General features: G+C 45.8%; 1 protein-coding gene across 2 annotated transcripts in view; it reads right to left on the bottom strand.

Annotated features, from left to right (window-relative positions):
• Positions 1-15928, bottom strand: part of URB1 (URB1 ribosome biogenesis homolog) — a 64921-nt gene extending 48993 nt beyond the window's left edge. For both annotated transcript variants that reach the window (XM_061193993.1, XM_061193994.1), the window contains exons 1-8: positions 15701-15928; positions 12953-13092; positions 12079-12230; positions 11032-11164; positions 6223-6319; positions 4110-4195; positions 2429-2554; positions 74-198 (exon numbers count right to left, since the gene is read on the bottom strand). In XM_061193993.1, the coding sequence (XP_061049976.1) occupies positions 74-198; positions 2429-2554; positions 4110-4195; positions 6223-6319; positions 11032-11164; positions 12079-12230; positions 12953-13092; positions 15701-15842 (1001 nt within the window). In that variant the 5' untranslated portion in view covers positions 15843-15928. The remainder of the gene's footprint in view (positions 1-73; positions 199-2428; positions 2555-4109; positions 4196-6222; positions 6320-11031; positions 11165-12078; positions 12231-12952; positions 13093-15700) is intronic.
• Positions 15929-18364: the final 2436 nt, after the last annotated feature.

The following is an 18364-nucleotide window of genomic DNA, read 5'->3' as shown; positions in this document are numbered from 1 at the left end:
TTCCACTGTAAGTCACATATGTGATGACCTCTGAGAACTCACACTCAGGATTCACACGGGCATTACACTTTACCTGCCGAAGGTACCAAGAGACGCGTCATAAAAATTAATCCCATGCTTGAGCGAACAGCAGAGATCCATCAGGAAGTTATGAACAAGCTCCCTCACCATGGTTTTCCCTGCGTCTTCAGCAGAAGTCTACAAGGGTTTCAAAGAAATTCAGTGAAAATCCCAAGTTCAGAAGTCTTACGAACAACTACAGGGTAAAAACTGGATAATATCACATGCCTAACGGCAACTTAGAAAACATTTTAAATTGAACATTTGGTGTAATTCAAAAACAAAAAGCCCCACAGAAAAACAGAAACACCAATCAAAATTTAAAAATACTCTTAAATGTGGAATCTAAACAAAATAAATAAATAACACAAGAACAATTTTTTTAAAAAGCTCACAGATGCAGAGAGCAGATTAGTGGCTGCCAGAAGTGGGGGTCAAGGGGGTGGGAAAAACGGGCCAACTGTGGTTTTCTGTTTGTTTATTTGTTTTGTACTTCAAATAAATTGAATTTAAAATGTTCTTTTTAAAGTTGAACAAACAGGGAGTTGCTGGAACAACAAGAAACTACAGATAACTTGAGATTTTATGTCATTTGTTATTGTTTCCGAGCACTTCACAATAATTCTTATAGCAGCCCTGTGAGTCTGGCAGGGCAGACATGATGACACCCATCTCACGAATGAGCAAACTGTGGATGAGACAGCTGAAGTCGTCTCTGAGTTAGGAAGTGCACAGCACATCAGTATTAGGATCCCCAGCACTAAAGATTCTCTGTTTACAGCATATGCTTTAAATAGAACATTTTTTCTAAGTTTTTTCTTGCTTCTGCATTGTGATACTGTGACAAAAGAAATAAATATTTGGTCATCGTCTCCAGTTCCTGGCAAAGAGCTCCTAAATCCCTCAGAATCTCCTAGGTGATAGGGGCATCTTTCATTCTAATGAGGCAACTCTTAATGGGCCCCAGGAGAGCTTCAGGATGGGGTCTGGACGCCAGAGTGTAACCCGTAATGAGAGCATCACTTAATTCCCTGATTCTGAATGTCCTCACCTATAAAATAGAACCATTAAAAAAAAAAAAAAAAGTCGGGACTTCCCTGGCGGTCCAGTGGTTAGGACTCGGCGCTTTCACTGCCTTGGGCCCGGCTTCCATCCCTGGTCAGGGAACTAAGATCCCACAAGCCATGCGGCATGGCCAAAAAAAAAAAAAAAAAAAAAACTCTTAAGAGGGGCAAGTTTAAACCTGTATTTTTAAACAAGTTTATGAATGACTTAATTTCTCTTGCTCTTTTGAATAAAATTCCACTTTGGGGAGTGTTTTTATTAAGCCCCTGAGGCTTCCTGGTTATAGAACATACAAAACATATCCAAAACAAGAGGACATAGGCAAGTCATGGAGATAAAAGGAAGTAAAATAGTGGGCTCTTGAGAGGTAAATTATCATAGAGTTAACAGGAAGTCTGAGCCTTCATGACTCTGGCCAAGTCCATGTTCAGAAACACCCCGAGAGGGGGTTTCCCTGGTGGCGCAGTGGTTGAGAATCTGCCTGCCAATGCAGGGGACACGGGTTCGAGCCCTGGTCTGGGAAGATCCCACATGCCACGCAGCGACTAGGCCCGTGAGCCACAATTGCTGAGCCTGCGCGTCTGGAGCCTGTGCTCCGCAACAAGAGAGGCCGCGATAGTGAGAGGCCCGCGCACCGCGATGAAGAGTGGCCCCCTACTGCCGCAGCTAGAGAAAGCCCTCGCACAGAAACGAAGACCCAACACAGCCATAAATAAATAAATAAAAAAGAAACACCTTGAGGAAAATCAGAATGAGGAGAATTAAAAAGTACACTGGCTTTGGGTCCATGTGAAAGCAACTGTTCTAATTTAGCACTTGTTACAAAGTAAACTCTACATGTCAGAAGGTGAGGAAATTGAGGCTCCCTAGGTACTTAGGATCCTGAAGTAGAAGCAACAGGCCTTGAAACTCCAACTGCTGGAAAAGTGTGAAAAGAATGGATGGGAGAGGAGAGGTAAGTGAGGCAGGAGAGGTAGCAGGGATCAACCCTGTAAGTCTACTGTGCAAGCTGCAGGGAAAACTCAGATGCCACACAGCTAAAGGGAATGATGGTTTTCTCATTTAAAAAAAAAGTTTAATATCATGATACCTCAGAGATTAGAAAAAAATCTTATTGTAAAAAAAAAAAATTTTTTTTAATCATATTGCATCTAAGTTGGGAATTAACATAACCACAAGCCAAAAGAAACATCAAATGGGGGGACTTTTTTGAAGGCAGGCATATGTGTAGATTCTTCAGTCTCCCGGCTCTGGGTATCACACACTGACAGTGAGGCCAAGAGAAAGCCAAAAACGACTGTACCTCGACATTCTCCAGGCTCACGTCGACAATCCCCTTCCAGCTGTACAGAGACGCTATGTGGTTCAGCACTTGCCCCGTAAAGAAACGCACCTTCTGGGTTTTTGTGATATTTTTATTGTGAACTACCTAAAAACAATAAAACAAATGAATTTCAAGGAAGCTGATTTTTTAAAATCGTGTTTATTGGATTTCATCATTATAAAAATAATGTAGGCCTGCGGCAAAATATTTAGCCAAAAAAAGAAAAAAAGTAAAGAGAAAAAATTCACCAATATTGTCACCACCCTAGGATACTCACAGCTCACATTTTGGTATGTTTCCTTTCAGCCTCCCTGCCCCCATCAACCACACAAAATATACATGTGTATGTATTAGGTTCTTGTTGGGGTTTTTTTTTTTTGGCTTCTTTGAGAATATATTTAATTATAGTTTTGTGCCTGCTTTTACTTAATGCAGCATGAGCTGTCTCCACATCATTAAAAATTCCTTTAGAACATCATTTTGGAGGACTGAACATCATTCTATCCTATGAACGACTATAACTTATTTAACCATTTCCCAGGTGTGTATAATTAGGTTGCTTCCAAACTCTGGCTATGATTAGCAGCATCCTTGTACAAAGCCTGCCCTGCATCCCTGACTCTGGACTTGGAATTGTGGCATCAGTTCTCAGCTCCACACAAACCTACGCCCCCCAGCTCCTATCTCTGAGGGTTTATGTATTTCAAATACGTTCCCCGGGTGATTGTGTGGCAATCCCATCCCTCACTCCAGGTGTACAAACATTTTTAAAACCTCTGACACATACTGCTAGACTTGCTGTCTTCCAGAGGGGTTGCAACACTTCCTCCAGGAAAGTACCTGACTCGAAGCATCTTTGCCGGCACTGAATATCATTGTTTTGAAAAGTCAATGCCAATTTGGTAGGTGAAAAGACCTGTACCTCATCACTTGCACTTCTTTGAATCAGGGTTTCTCAACCTCGGCACTACTGACATTTTGGGCCAAATAACTGTTGTGAGGGGCTGTCCTGTGCACTGTAGGATGCTGAGCAGCATCCCTGGTCTCTACTCACCAGATGTCAGCTGCATTTCTCCGGTTATGGCAACCAAAAACTGCCAGATGGCCCGTGGAGGGCAGAACTGCGCCCGGTTGAGAAGCACTAAATACTACGCTAATCAGCCATTTTTACGTGGGCTGCCAGTTCACGGCCTTTTGACAACTATTTATGTTGGGAGGCTCATGGAGTTTTTCTAACTGATCATTTAAGGGGCTTCTGTATCAAAGACAGTTATCCTTTCAGCAAGTTTTAAAATTTCTGTCAGATGCATGTAAAAGGCAGAACATGCAAGATGACACAAAATAACATTTTGCCAGGTGTGTAAATGAAGAAGAGTGGTATTTACAGCTCAGTTACCCCAGTGGCCTCCTGTGAAACAGCGGGGAGCAGGGAGCAGCTTTTCTCCTGCTGTGAGGAAACAGCAGCCTCACCTGAACTGAAGTGGTGGCTTCAGTGCCTATCACCTTCAGGACTGGCTCAGCACCGCCAAGCTTCTGCTTAAGAAACGGTTTCCCATTCAACCTATACAACAACCCATATAACCTACGATGTTACAGCTCTAAAGTCCTGTAAAACACTGGAGCAAACAAATGATAGGAACATTGATCACCAAATACCTACCTTTGTTTTCAGTGTGGATAACAAAATATTGACAGTAGAGATCCTATCTTCCTTCATGCCTGAGCTAAAAATGCAAGGAATAAATTCTGAAAGCAAAAGTTTCAAAGCATTAGACTCAAAACTACTTTGAATGAGAACCGATGAGAGAACATTACTTCTTAAAATGTTTGTTTGCTGTACCATTCTTAAAATGGTACAGCAAACAATGCATTTACTTGCCTTTTTTTTTGTTTTTTAAGTTTTGTCTTTTTTAATTATACAAGTTCACAGTAGGAAAAACTATTTTTGTGACATAGGAAATAAATATCTAAAGGCAAAACAATGACTGAACCATTAAAGTTCAATAGTTCCTTTAGTTCTGTTTTACTTTGCTTTTCTCATTAACTTCGGTAAAGTTAATTTAATACTGACGGTTTGAAAGAGAATGTATGGTACGATTACAGTTTTCCAAAGTTTCTCTCTTCGCTTAGACTTGCTCAGAGATGTATTTAAAGTGATGGTCGTCACTTTATTGATTGGTGGTAGAACTTGGACTGATTTATTTATTTGCTTTCTCTTCATACTTTTGGGATCACCAAGGACTCAGCCTCCACGGCTTGAAGCTGTATCATTATTAACATACTGGTGACACTGGTAAAAAGCAGCAAAGCAATTACAATTTCTCTTCCTCCATACATGCTTAATGGGCACACATAATTTCTACAAAAGCAAATTCATTATTCTTAAAAAAAAAAAAAAAATCGGAAAATACGACAGAAATTTAAAATCAACCATAACTCCACTACCCAAAAGTTAACACTGTTAATGTCTGGGTTACCAGTTAACTATTAACCTTCTGATATATCCATATTCTGTTAAATTTAACTTTTAGTAAAATGGGATCATACTTTACCAGTTTTATAACTGAGTTTACACCCAATCCTATATACTTAAAAAATTTGACATCTATATACATATTTCTACATCATTGTTAATAGCTGCATTCCTCCTTATGACCAGTCCTCAATTTGCTCAATCCCTTGCTGGTGGGTAGTTAGGAGGAGTCCAATTTTCAGCTAATAGGAGAAAACGTCCCCTAACAAAACCTCTGCTCACATCCCTAATTATTCCCTTAGTATAAATGACTAGATGAGGAATGGCTGGGCCAGCCCAACCGCCCTGCAGAAACTTTAACAGAAGTGCATCCCTGCCCCTTCAGCAGCATGGATGGATAACCCCAAATCAGTGTCCTTTATTTAATAAATGGCCAGACGCTGAGAAGACCCAGAAGGATTCTGAAGAAACGCCCAGCCCTGGCTGCAGAGGGCATCCCACACGGGCCCGGCAACGAGCAGGACGTGTCCACTGCACCACGCGAAGGAAGCATCGCCTCCAGGGGGCTGCTACACAGACCAGGCTGACAACACACAGGGACAGTACCCGCACCTGCTCGTAAATGGTCTCTGCAGCTCGTTCTGGAGGGGGCTCTGGGCTCCCATGCTGGGGGAGGTGGGGGAAAGGCTGGCGGCCCCATGCTGTCCCTCCCCCAACAAGTCCCTGGGCCCCAGCTGGGACACCAGCTCCTCACCCCAGACGGGGCTTGATCCCGGGGGATCTTACTGGACAACTGCCCTCTCCACGCTGCCATTCACAGTCTTGATAAAACACAAGTAGCCCTAATAGATTAAACTACGCCAAGCCTTGCTCTAGAGACACTGGCACCCGAAGGTGGTACTGCTGGAATTCTCTGAAGCTCTCCTACTAATATTCTGGTAACACTAGGCATTTTTTTAAAACACAATTACTAAGAAAAGCAGGGTAGCCACGGCTATGAATCCATGTACTTTCTGGAACCATAAAGCCTCCTTTGTCTGCATGAGTCTCTGAAGTTTTCACTTCTCCTTTGTTAGGCCCGCTCAGCATCCAGCTAGTGAAACAGGGATACCTCTGTCCACACTGACCAGCGGTATCAAAACCGCACTGACCAAGGTCTCGCGCCACACACACCCTTTACCCTAGTGTACACGGCAGCTGCAAAGGCTGCAGACTTTTAGTAACCTGCAAAATGCTCTGTGGTAGGTTTTTCAAAACAATCACAAGCAGGCTTTGCCCCGAGACAAAGAGACACACCTACCTTTCAACTCCAGCACTTGTGCGACTGTACTGTCATCGCCTGCGATCAAGAAGGAAAGAGCGAACTGAATGTAGGCCAGCCGGACGTCATGCACTCCCTGTGGGCAAAGGAGACCCACATGTCACGTGCGTATCCACACATGCACCCCCGGGGAAGCAGGAACACGCAGCAGGCACACCCCGCCCATCCCAGTATCACAGAGGCCTCCCGGGCTTGTGCCATTAGCGGGTCTAAGTCTAAAACCACTGGTCATCTCTTCATGTAAACAAAGGGTTTTTTTCTTTGCTCTTTCCCCTCAATCTTCTACTCTATTTCTCCTTCTCTTTCAAACGCTCTCTAAATACAAAAGTATAGGTCTCCCCTTCCCCGACTGTAATATATACACATTTTTAGTTCATGGACCACTTTGGTTTAGAGCAGAAGACTCTCAGCCTGTCTAGATATGACCTACTCTTGTGTAATGAAATAATACATCTGTTTTTGAAAATCCAGAGATAATGGAAAGGCTCGTGCTGATTCTGATGAGACATCAATGAGGTGACGTCTGGCTTTTATATTATAAATTTACATCAGACACCAAAGTACAGATGCTGTCTCATTACAAACCCACCATGGCCTTCCCAGGACTGCAATCTACACTGTCCCGCAGGCATCAGCCATTACCCAGGAGAGCATCCTCAGTGAGAGCCCAAAGGCCATGACCAACAGCCAACACCTCAGGGGGAACCACTAGGGCCACCTGATCAGTTTTCTCTCCCAGTAACTTTAAGACAAACCCGTGTCTCACATTCCCTTTTTACATCCAAAGAACCCACGGCATATGATCACGCAGGTCTCTTGTCAGTTGGACCAGAACTAGCACATATGCTCAGATCCTCCACTGCTTACACCGAAAACTTTTCCCTATTTCAGTTATTCCAAAGGTACTTTAATTTGATGACAAGAAGTAAGTTAACATCACAGAGAATCATTGCCCTGAATGCCTGAAAAAATTAAGGAGTCTCCGCCTTCCAAGAGTCCCATTCCACTTAGTGGGGGCAGTAGTGATGATGATGATGATGATGATGATGATGATGATGATGATGATGATGATGGTGATGATGATGGTGATGATATCAATAACGTTCACTGAGCACTTACTATGTGCCAGACACTATGTCAGACGCTACACATCTGTTATCTCATTTACTCCTTATAACGATCTGAGGTACAGATGCCCACAATACCCATTTTACAGATGGGGAAACTGAGGTTTTAAAATCCTCACTTAAGGTGACATAACTACTAAGTGAGTAAGTACTGGAACTGGAATGATACGAAATACCTGTACAAACACACTGCTTCATGCCCAACTTCACATCTGCCTACAGAGAAGTTCCTTCTTCTCAGGGGTACCATGGCATCTTCGTTCCACTTTTTCTGAAGGTGCAAGGACCGTAGTTGGCACCATTTAGGCCTCTATGTATTTAATTAATTCTGTCTTGTTTTATTGGATATGTTTCTTCTGGAGAAAAGAACAAGCACCCGACCCCTGGTCTGTAATATCTGGGTGGAGGCCTTGCTCGTTCCTCGTACTGATGGAGTTTATCCATCCACACCACAGTCCATCCACACCACTCCATCCACACTCCATCCACACCACAGAACACACGTCAGCAAGACCTTACAAGATCAATGCTGCTTTACTCCAAATACACTAAGAGCCCCAAACTACCCTCTTGTTCTGGGGACCAACCTGTGGGCCTCTTCACAATATGGAGTTTGGGTACAATGATGGCTAAAGTCTTGAAAGTGAGCTGCACTCCTTAGACTGTCAGCAACGCTCCAGCGCTTCATTCACCAACTCGATGTTAATAAAACACCAATTACACTCAAGATGCCATAAACTCAGGCTGAGAGGATGCAAAGGTGACTCAGATACTGCCCCTGTCCTCAGGAAGCTTAAAGTAACAACTGCTCCCAAGCCATCCAGACGTCTCACCGTTCAAACAAACGTGTCACCTAATTCAAGCACAGTTAACTTGTTATCCTGGTCTATGTACACCTTACATTTCAAAAGAATTCTGGCAAAATGCTAAAACTTGCCTTATAAAATTAAATTAGGTTTTATCCTTTCCCAGAGAGTAGGAAATGTTCCACAAGTTTTAGGGTTTTTTCCTCCACTGAAGTATTGGGAGTCAGGGCCCTGGAATGTTGGCCCCAACCTGTCCTTGCAGGTCTTTCTATCCTGCGCGAACACAGCAGAGTTGGACTAGATCCTCTCAGGGGTGCCTCCAGCAATGGATTCTGAACTGAAACAGAGGTTAGTTCTCACCTGCTGGCATCCATCTTGTTTATTCCAGAGAACCCCAAATTTCAGATTTCTGACACTGTGGAGAACAAAACCCCCGAGACATAGCCCCTGCCCCTCTCCAGCAGCCACCACCAGGCCTCTCCACCTGACCACAGCCCCTCGCTGCCCCGGAGCCTCCACCTTCCACCTCCAGCAAACTCCATCAAAGGCAAGAAGGCCACACGCCTACTCTTCATTCCTACCCTGTGAATTCACAGGGTTATTATCCCAGGAAGAAAACATCCTGAACTCTATGGCTTGTTCTGCAAAACACTGTCTAAAATAGACCAAAACATATTTGGTAAAACTGTTCTTTGGCACAGGATTTTTAACAATGCTTTCTTTGGATGAAAAAATATTCAGAATCCTCTTTCTTCGTGAAGCTTTAATAAGTCCCTCCGAAATGTTAAAAACATTTGTTAAAATGTCATAAAAACAATGTTAACATAAAAACATAAAAACAATAAAAACATAAAATGTTAACATAAAAACAATGTTAAAATGTCAAAAAAATTTATCTCCCAGCTTCTTCAATAACTAAATGGCATTAAAAAAAAAAAAAGGTGGGGGAGAGGCAGAAAACTCAAAGAAACGAAGAGATTTAAGAAAGGTTTCAACCAACACAATGTGCAGCTCTTCTTTGGACCCTGATTTGAACCACGAAGTGTACAGACGTTTTTGAGATAGTCGGGGAAAAGCTGAGGCCACCCTGGGCATTAGATGATGTTGAGGAACTATTAATGGTGTTAGGTACAATGATGGCACCATGGTTTTGTTTTCTAAAATGTTCTTTCTGTTAGAGATACACACTGAAATATTGATGGTGAAATATATGTGGGATGTGCTGTAACAGACTGCCCCAAAACAACCCAAAAGGTGCGAGGGGTGACAGGGTCCGAGGCTGGATGACAGGTACGTGGGAATTCATTGTGCTGTTCTCTATCTTTGAATGTCCCTGATATTTCTCATACTAGAAAAATTTTTTAATGTCTAGAAACCATTTCCTACAATATACAGAGTATTTAAGATACTTGATATAGATGATGAAAGAAAGTAAAAATACTTTCATTTCATCAACAACTCCCGTTTTACAGATCAAGAGAGATGTAAAATAACTTGCGAGGCCCTGAGATGAAGCAGCACATGTGCCGGCCTGCAGCCGGATCCAGGCCGAGAAGCCCAGCTTGGGTTTTCCCACACTGTGTCCTGGCGACTGGCCTGTCCACTGACGTGTACTTTACTTAGATGGCTGGGCTGGCTGAGGTCAAGACACGGGGTGGGAAAGGGAAGGGATTCTGACAGGTAATTACTGCCAGGCTGATTGCCAGGGAAGACCAAAGAGCCATGATATCTGCCCTAGTGTGCAAACAGCACACACATTCCTTTTATTAGATATGCACTTAGATGCCAGGAGCCATCACTCACTAAATGAAACTTCTGACACGTTAATCATAGTATCCATGCAACACTAAGACCTGGAATTTTTTCCTCAGAGAAAACCTTATTCATAACCGAGGAAAACCCTCAACACTGTTGTTACTGTGATTAACCTTCAGTCTATTACCTGGCAACGCAGAAACTCTTAAGCCCTGGGAATAGCTGGAGAACAAGGTGACGCCTGGCTGCAGAAGTCACTTATTCTAGCGTGGCTCCTCCACCTGGGCAGACAGGGGTGGGCCTCTGTGGCCTGGTCCCGGCGCTCAGGAAGGGCGCGCGGAGCACGGAGCCCGGGCGGCTGTGGCACTGGCACCGGGGCACCAGCAGGGAGAGTGGACGCACGAACGGGAAGAGGCGCTTCGGCAGCTGCAGCTGGCACACGTGTCGGGAGGGTGCCCTTGCTCCAGCCTACGAGTCCTGAAACTCGTACTCTTTCCTCAAGAACCTTTCCAAACCCAAGTGAAACTTCTGGAGCCACCAGGAAACCTTTTTTTTTTAACAGCTCTCCTGAAAACCAAGCATTTACATGTCCATTCTCTTTGGCACAAGCCAGCCCCTACTCATTGTAAGCCTTATAATTGGGAGGTGCAAGAAGCATGGTAAAAAGCCATAAACATCCTCTTTGAGGAGGCCACTGGCTTGGCCTCCCAAGGCTCTTCTACAAAGTGGACGGACCCCACACGGGAGGACCAGGCCACCACCAGGGCCTCACCACAAGGCACACGGAGACCGTTTCCACTGCTCTGTGAAGACGCTCGCAAGCTACATCACACTCACAGGCCAGGAAGGCATTGCGATGCAGAGCCCCCAGGGAGGCCGGCCTCAGACGTCCCTGTCACTCGGGCTCTGCAGGCGACAGGACCCTCACCGCCAGCCGGGAGTGAGGCCTCCCTTCCTCACAGGCTCCAGCAGCCGCCGAGGCACACGTCTCTCCACACAGGGGCCTCTCGTCCCATCTACACGAGGACCGAGGCCAGACAGAGGAGGACACGTGAAACACTTTGGCCCCTCAAAGGGAAAGGACGTTCGGCGCTCCTCACCTTTGAATCCCTCTTGGTCACCAGCGTGTACAAGGTCTTTTTATTCAAATCGAAATGGCTGCAGACGTCCCTGGCAGCCTCGGGACCCTGGGTCACCATGGCGGCCATCAGGTTCAGGCAGGCTCGAGCCATCCTGTTCAGAGACAAGAAGGAAACCAGGTGTGTCAGGACAGCAGAAACACAAAGCCACCCCCCGAGAAGCAGCTGCACACTCGGCTGTGTGGTCTGCTACCCCAAACCAGAAAACGGAAGGAAGGAGACATGCAGACACGCTCTTTCTTTTAAAAAAACCCTCAGGAAATCTTCAAAGAAAGCTAAAAATCTGAGTTTGAGCAGGATCCAAGAACACAAAAGGCAAGGTCAAAAGAAGACGGCCGTGTCTGTGTCCAGTAAATGGTCATGTATCTGGACCCACATCACCCCTGCCTTTGCAGGGCACGAGGAACACTTCTGCACGGTGGGCATCTCCAAATGCAAGCTCCTGGCTGCCTTCCCATCCTGCAGTTACCCAAAATTCACGGTTACTGAGCACCTACTACATACTAGGCACCGTTTAGGTGCTCGGAGGATGGCATTTTACAGGACGGTCAAGGCCTCCACCTGCAGGTACCCTGAATTCTAGGGGAGGGAGACAGTGAGTCAAGACATCGATATGGATATTATGTCACACGTATAGCTGTGGATGCGGCGGCCAGAGAGGGCCTCCCTGAGATGACACCTCTGCAAAGCCCTGAAGGCGGAGAGGGAGGGTGCCCGTGAGGACCTCGGGGAAGAGCTGTCGGGACAAAAGGACAGGCAGCTTGAAGGAGGTCTGAAGTGTTCCCAAGACAGCAGGGAGAGCAGCAGGGCGGGAGGAGAGGGACACCTGGTGGCAGAGGGTTCGGTGAGGGGCCAGTCAACAGAAGGAGGGGCAGAGCCACAGTCTTGATGGCCTCGGAAACTGCTCCGCTCTGTTTGTGAGTGGAGGAAAGGTCAAGTGCACTTGTGGAGCGCTGAAGGCAGACCAAGCCCAAGGCTAGTCCTGCCACGGAAAGGCGGGCAACTTACCTGTAACCCGAAGCATACAGGGACTCACAGATGAGCTTCATGTGGTTATTCATTAGCTTTTTCACGATGTTGGTTCCCACCACATGAAAATGGGAAAGATCACTGGCTGTCCGCAATAATATGGCCTCGAAAACTTGAAATATTAAAAGCATCTGCAAAGACAGAACTGAAATGCTTACTAACCATCTCCTTTCTTTTCCTCTTCTACATGTTTTCCTCTAGTCTTAGCCACAGCCACCTGCAGGTTTAAAACCTTCAACTTGCAGGATGACGCCTACCCAGATCCCAAGCCAAACACAGGGATCTGCCAGGCCCCAGGCTCTGGAATTAGTCTTGTTCCAATAGTCCAGCTAAATAGAGATAAGCTTGCTTACAATTAAACCAAATGAAATTAAAAGAGAAATTTCTGCTATCGATTCAGCCTCACTGCTTTGGCAATATTCAGGTCTACAGTCTTACGGCAATAATCCTGAGATTTCAACAGGTTCATAAATATCCCAAATTTTGAACCTTTTTGGAACCAGAAAACAACAGTCAACTCAATATATGTCTGTACCTGTGACACACAGTCTTTACCTATTTCCCTTTTGTTAAAGCAAACCATGGTGAGACTAAGTGGGTTTAGATTAAGAATCTATGATCTTTCCTTCTGGTATTATTCACCAATAACAAGTTACTATTTTCCACTAAAATGCTTTCAAAGGTTATAATGCAAAAATGAATGTATCCCTACAGCACAGGCACAGAGCATCATTTTCTGTAGAAAGCTGGTAATGTCTTGGAAATTTATATCACATTTGTCTTCATCAAGCTTAACACAACAGCAGCATTAACTTTTTCTTCTCTCCATCAGGCCAGGTAAGAAATAGCATACTTCACTTTCAGGGTGCTTCTCCCCACTCAGGAGCTGGAAAATCTCTGCACACTCAACAGAAATCTTTATGTACCCCTCCACGACATCATACACATCTTCTCGTGGCAGCTTCTTGGCCGCAGAAACAAAGGCTTCCAAGGCTGAAATGAGAGTTACGATCAAATGTGAACGAGGACAGTCTAGAAACAATCTCAGCCGCTACTGCAACAGAGGGAGATTTCAGCAGGAACATCCAGGTGACTGGAAGTGTCACTTACTGAGATGGAGAACAGAGTAGCAGGGAGGAGATGGGGAGATCAAGAGTTAGGACACGGTCTTTCCTCCATCACCACTAAGTCATAGGCATCATCTTTCAAGGGCACTGGTTTAGAGCAGAATGCTTGCTGATGCAGGTATCCTCCCCGATGTTGATACTCATCCACTCCTAAGCACCCTCTGGGTCTTTATCAATCTAACCCTGCTCTCCCCTCCTACCCACCCCTCCCCCACCACCATGAAGGGACTATAATGGATAAAGAAAATGTGGTCTATCTATACCTATATACAGAAATGTATACAACGGAATATTATGCAGCCTCTAAAAAAGAAGGAATCTCTGCCTTTTGAGACAACATGTATGGACCTTGAGGGCATTAAGTGAAATAAGTCAGTCAGGGAAAGACGAATTCTGTATGTTCTCACTTATATGTGGAATCTAAAAAAGCCAAACTCATAGAAACAGAGAGTAGAATGGAGGTTGCCAGGGACTGGGGGATGGGTAAAATGAGGAGATGTTGGTCAAAGGGTATAAACTTATAGCTATAAGATGCATAAGTTCCAAGGAATCTAATGTACAGCATTGTGACTATAGTTAACAATACTATATCATATACTTCAAAGTTATTAAGAGAGTAGATCTTAAATGCTGTCACCCCAAAAACGTAGTAATTATATGAGGGTATGGAAGTGTTGACTAACCTTATTTGGGTAATGATTTCACGCTATACATGTGTATCAAATCACCGCATTGTACACCTGAAACTTACATATGCTATATGTTAATAATATCTCAATAAAGCTGGAAAAACAAAACACAACAGAAAAAAAACCTTCCCTAACACCTGGATGAAAACAAAATCCCCTAACATTGATCAAATCCACCTCTCTGATGGTCCAGTGAGGTGATCCTACCACAGAAAATTACAAGAACATATCAAAAGGGAGGGAGAATCCGAGACCAGATTCAAACACAAATCCAACAGAGCCTCACACAAGGGATTCACACTTTCACCCACTGCCTTCAGCCCTGCCACACCTCCCAACTCCTTCATCTGCACCCAGCACCTGGTTTCCTTCTGAAACCAGTTCAAATGCAGCGCCCAAAAGTACAGAGCTCTGGGCAAAACCACGAACGTGTCTAAGGTTACAATCCTTCAAATAATTAAACATGCTCTTTGTTCCACCAGAAAGTTTCCTATCCCTGTCCTTTAGAGGACTTGTGCTGGAACAGTCTGTACGTGATTTTACGGATTGATATCTGCCTTCCCACTTGATTATTCTTAAGCTTCACGATGGCAGGGCCCACGTGATTCTTACTCACCATTTTATCTCTACCCTAGCAAATAACAAGCCCTTGTAAATAATGAACAAATGAATGTATGAAATGTATAATTCTGTGCTACAGCAGGTATCATCTTCCTAGCACTGGCTAGCAGTTGCAGGTATCAAACGTTTAAAAACAAAATCTGGGGTTTCCCTGGTGGCGCAGTGGTTGAGAATCTGCCTGCCAATGCAGGGGACACGGGTTCGAGCCCTGGTCTGGGAAGATCCCACATGTCGCGGAGCAACTGGGCCCGTGAGCCACAACTACTGAGCCTGCGCGTCTGGAGCCTGTGCCTCGCATCAAGAGAGGCCGCGACAGTGAGAGGCCCGCGCACAGCGATGAAGAGTGGCCCCCGCTCGCCGCAACTAGAGAAAGCCCTCGCACAGAAACGAAGACCCAACACACCCAAAAATAAATAAATAAATAAATTTAAAAACAAAATCTGTGGACGACAAACTGGAAACTGAGGATATTCTGGCCATTAACTTAATAATTTTTCAGTTGACAGAAACACTGTCACTGTTTCATTTTGACACAGTGCCAGTGTTTCCACATACTAGCATATTCAATTGTGTTTTGTCCTTGTAACCTAAATACTTTCTAACGGATTACAAGGAGTTGTGACGGGTGGTCACACTTTTCAAAAAGTGAAATTATAGAATCTGCTTCATATCAGTCACTAGTCTAATCCGGGTCAACTGACAAGTCCTGTGGTGGCTTCATGTGATAGCTTATTACCTGTTATCGGGTCAGTGTGAGCGCTGGAGAATCAGAGCTACGGAAAACAGAGCTGACAGCCACGGTAGTAGCAAACCTGCTCACTGAACAGCCCCGAGCTGACTCACAGGCAGGACTCGACAAATAATTTGTGGTGTGAACGAGAAGTACAGTTATTCACTTTCCTAGCAGTTGCAGTAAAGAATTTTAGAGCTGGCTGAGGGATGCTGCCCAGGAAAGGGAAGCATACAGTCGCAGGGAACTGTCACAATCAAGCAAGTCGGGGCCCTGGACTCGAAAGCACCCGGGTCTCGGTTTCCCGACTGCAAATCGGGAGACTGGGCTCTGCAGAAAGGAGCGGCTGTGTCTGCACACGGAGGCCCCACCCAGACCGAAGCCGGGAGACAGCCTCGCACGCTCGCACTCTCTTCCCCGAGCCCCACACTCACCCGGCCCAGCGCCCTGCGGGTCCCTCAGCTGAGCCTTGAAGCGCACGCCCGTGAGCTCTTCGGTGCGGGCCCGCTTGGCTGCGCCCGCTGGGGAAGCCGAGCCGTCCGGGCCGCCCGGGGCCTTCCTCTTGAGGCCCCCCATGGCCGAGAGGGCGGGGGCGTGCCGGGATCCACACAGCCGGGGGCCTGACAACAGGACACGCGCAGACAACCGACGCGTGTCTCGGGCCCACACGTGGGCTGAAAGGGGCGGGGCTGGCGGAAGAGGCAGGACCTCCGGAGGGAGGTCGGCGGAAGGGGCGGGACCTGTGAGAAAGGCGGTCCGACGGGAAGCAGGTAGTGAAGGTGCGGGAACCCGGAGTCCTGGGTTCCCCTTTGGTGCTAATGGTCCAGCTGGCTTGCTGGCGGCCCGGGGCAAGCCGACACTCCACGACAGCCCCGCTCGGCCGCGGTGGGGAGAGGCCCATCGGCGGCCTTCTCGGGCGTTCTTGGAAGGAAGAACCCCCAGGTCCTTCACTCCCGGAGGGCCCGAGCCCAGACGCGTGGTAGCAGCACAATCAGATCAGTTCTTGACCTGAGGGCGCTCTGATGAAGCCTCTTGAACTTGATTGACATGCAGCGGGATTCGATGCTTTGCATATTCGAGGCCCTGCGGGTTGGCCGGGAGGGTGGATGCCCCTGGCTAAATGCCAGGCGGGCTTCTGCGGGGAGATCCTTGGTCAGACACCCGGTCCGAAGTCGTGTGGATTCCCCTAACCCTGACCCCTAGCGTATCTCACATCTCGGACCAAGACCAGCTTGTTTGGTGGGATGTCGCCCCAGACTGACCTCCACTTACCCCAAAGTAATGGGAGGACGGGCACCCTTCCGGCCGTGCACGGTGGGAGGAAAGGATCAAATGAAGTAACGTCTGTGAAAACCCTTCGTGGGCAGCACATCGGCCTCCACATCTAAGCCACCGTCATTAAAATGGAGACAGCAAAGCCAGCTGTCCTGAGCGGAGAAAATGATGCAATGCATGAAAAACTGCTCTGACGGGAAAAAAAGTACTGTGTGTTTTTGTAAGATGTTATTAATTGACTTGAGAGTCACATTAAATGTTCTGAAATAAAATGGAGGCATAAATAAATAAGTAAAAACAGGCTGGTGCATTTTTTAATACAACTTCATCAATACTTGGTTATGTGTTCAAATAAATCATGACCCATTAGATGAGTAATTTGGTGACTGCAGGAATTGTCTGTCAGCTTGTCCTTTAGTTTCAGGAAGTACCCTCCTGTGTTCTGTAAGCAGGTCTGTAATGAGCATCTGAGAACGTGGTTTTTTTGTGGCCTGTTGGAGTTTCAGAGTCTCTTATAGAAAAAGTCTATGGGGTTGACCCTGAGTCCCTCACCTGACAGGACTGTTGTGCCTGTGGAAATGTCTACCTTGTAGGCAGGTCAGAGGGAGTGGCCTGAAAAGATCTGAGCTCTTGCAGCGGTACTAACAGAAAGGGATATGCCCAAAATTCAGGCTGTAAAGGGCAATACTCTTGTTAGCAAAGACAGACTTAATTCTGACTAATTGTCCACACGGGTTCTCTTCTGTGGTTAATTGCCAACCACCAAGTTTGTTTTCAACCAGGGTGGACCTGACCAAAGAGACAGCAGGGAGAGGTAGGAAACAGTCAAAAACTATTCAGTTTCTGCCTGTGTGGCCTTGGGCAAACAAAGACAGAGTGAGTGGGAGAACTTGGCAGTACTACCCAGCTGATAAGTGGTGGACCACTCACCCTGTGTGTCCTAACCCCAATTTAGAAACAGGGGACTTCCCTGGTGGCGAAGTGGTTAAGAATCCACCTGCCAATGCAGGGGACACGGGTTTGAGCCTGGAAAGATCCCACATGCCATGGAGCAACTAAGCCTGTGTGCCACAACTACTGAACCCGTGCGCCTAGAGCCCGTGCTCCGCAACAAGAGAAGCCACCGCAATGAGAAGCCTGTGCACCACAATGAAGAGTAGCCCCTGCTCGCCGCAACTAGAGAAAGCCCATGTGCAGCAACGAAGACCCAACGCAGTCAAAAAAATAAATAAGTGTCTATATAAATGAATACAGAGACCTGGGTCTTGAGCTTGGTTAATGTCAATCTATCCTAAAAGGCAAGTTGACTAAGTATGCTGTCAAAAAGCCTCAGGATGCAGGTTTTCAAATCTACAAGCTTATGAACTGGCCCCTGGACTGTGGTGAATTAGCCAAGGCAAGAGTCCAACCTCTAATAGCCAACCAGTTCATCTCCACTGGCCATATTTCTCATTCACATCTCACACATGTTAAGTGAGTGTGTTTATTTATTCCCATTTCAATCTTACAAGGTTAAGTTCAAGTTCTGGAAATGGATAAAAGGAGAAGCTCAATCAAAGACCATACCAAGTTCATATTAAAGCATGTTTATCATGGACTCTCAGGATGTGAGAATGATATATTGCTGTACACAAGCTGACAGTTTACCCTGCATTATTTCATCTGGTTAAATGCTTGTTAATGCAATCACATTATAGAGAGGAGAGGTATGGAATTCCTTTCTCTATTCTGATACAAGTTTTAGTCTCTTTAGTGACGAATGTTTTAGTATGACACTTACCTGAGTTCAAAACTGTTCCATTATCTGCTTGTTTAGCAGTGGG

This window comes from Eubalaena glacialis, chromosome 6 (genome assembly GCF_028564815.1).
Source record: "Eubalaena glacialis isolate mEubGla1 chromosome 6, mEubGla1.1.hap2.+ XY, whole genome shotgun sequence".
In the NCBI taxonomy this organism is placed as follows: Eukaryota; Metazoa; Chordata; class Mammalia; order Artiodactyla; family Balaenidae; genus Eubalaena; species Eubalaena glacialis.
This window is presented reverse-complemented; position numbering and strand designations above follow the sequence as displayed.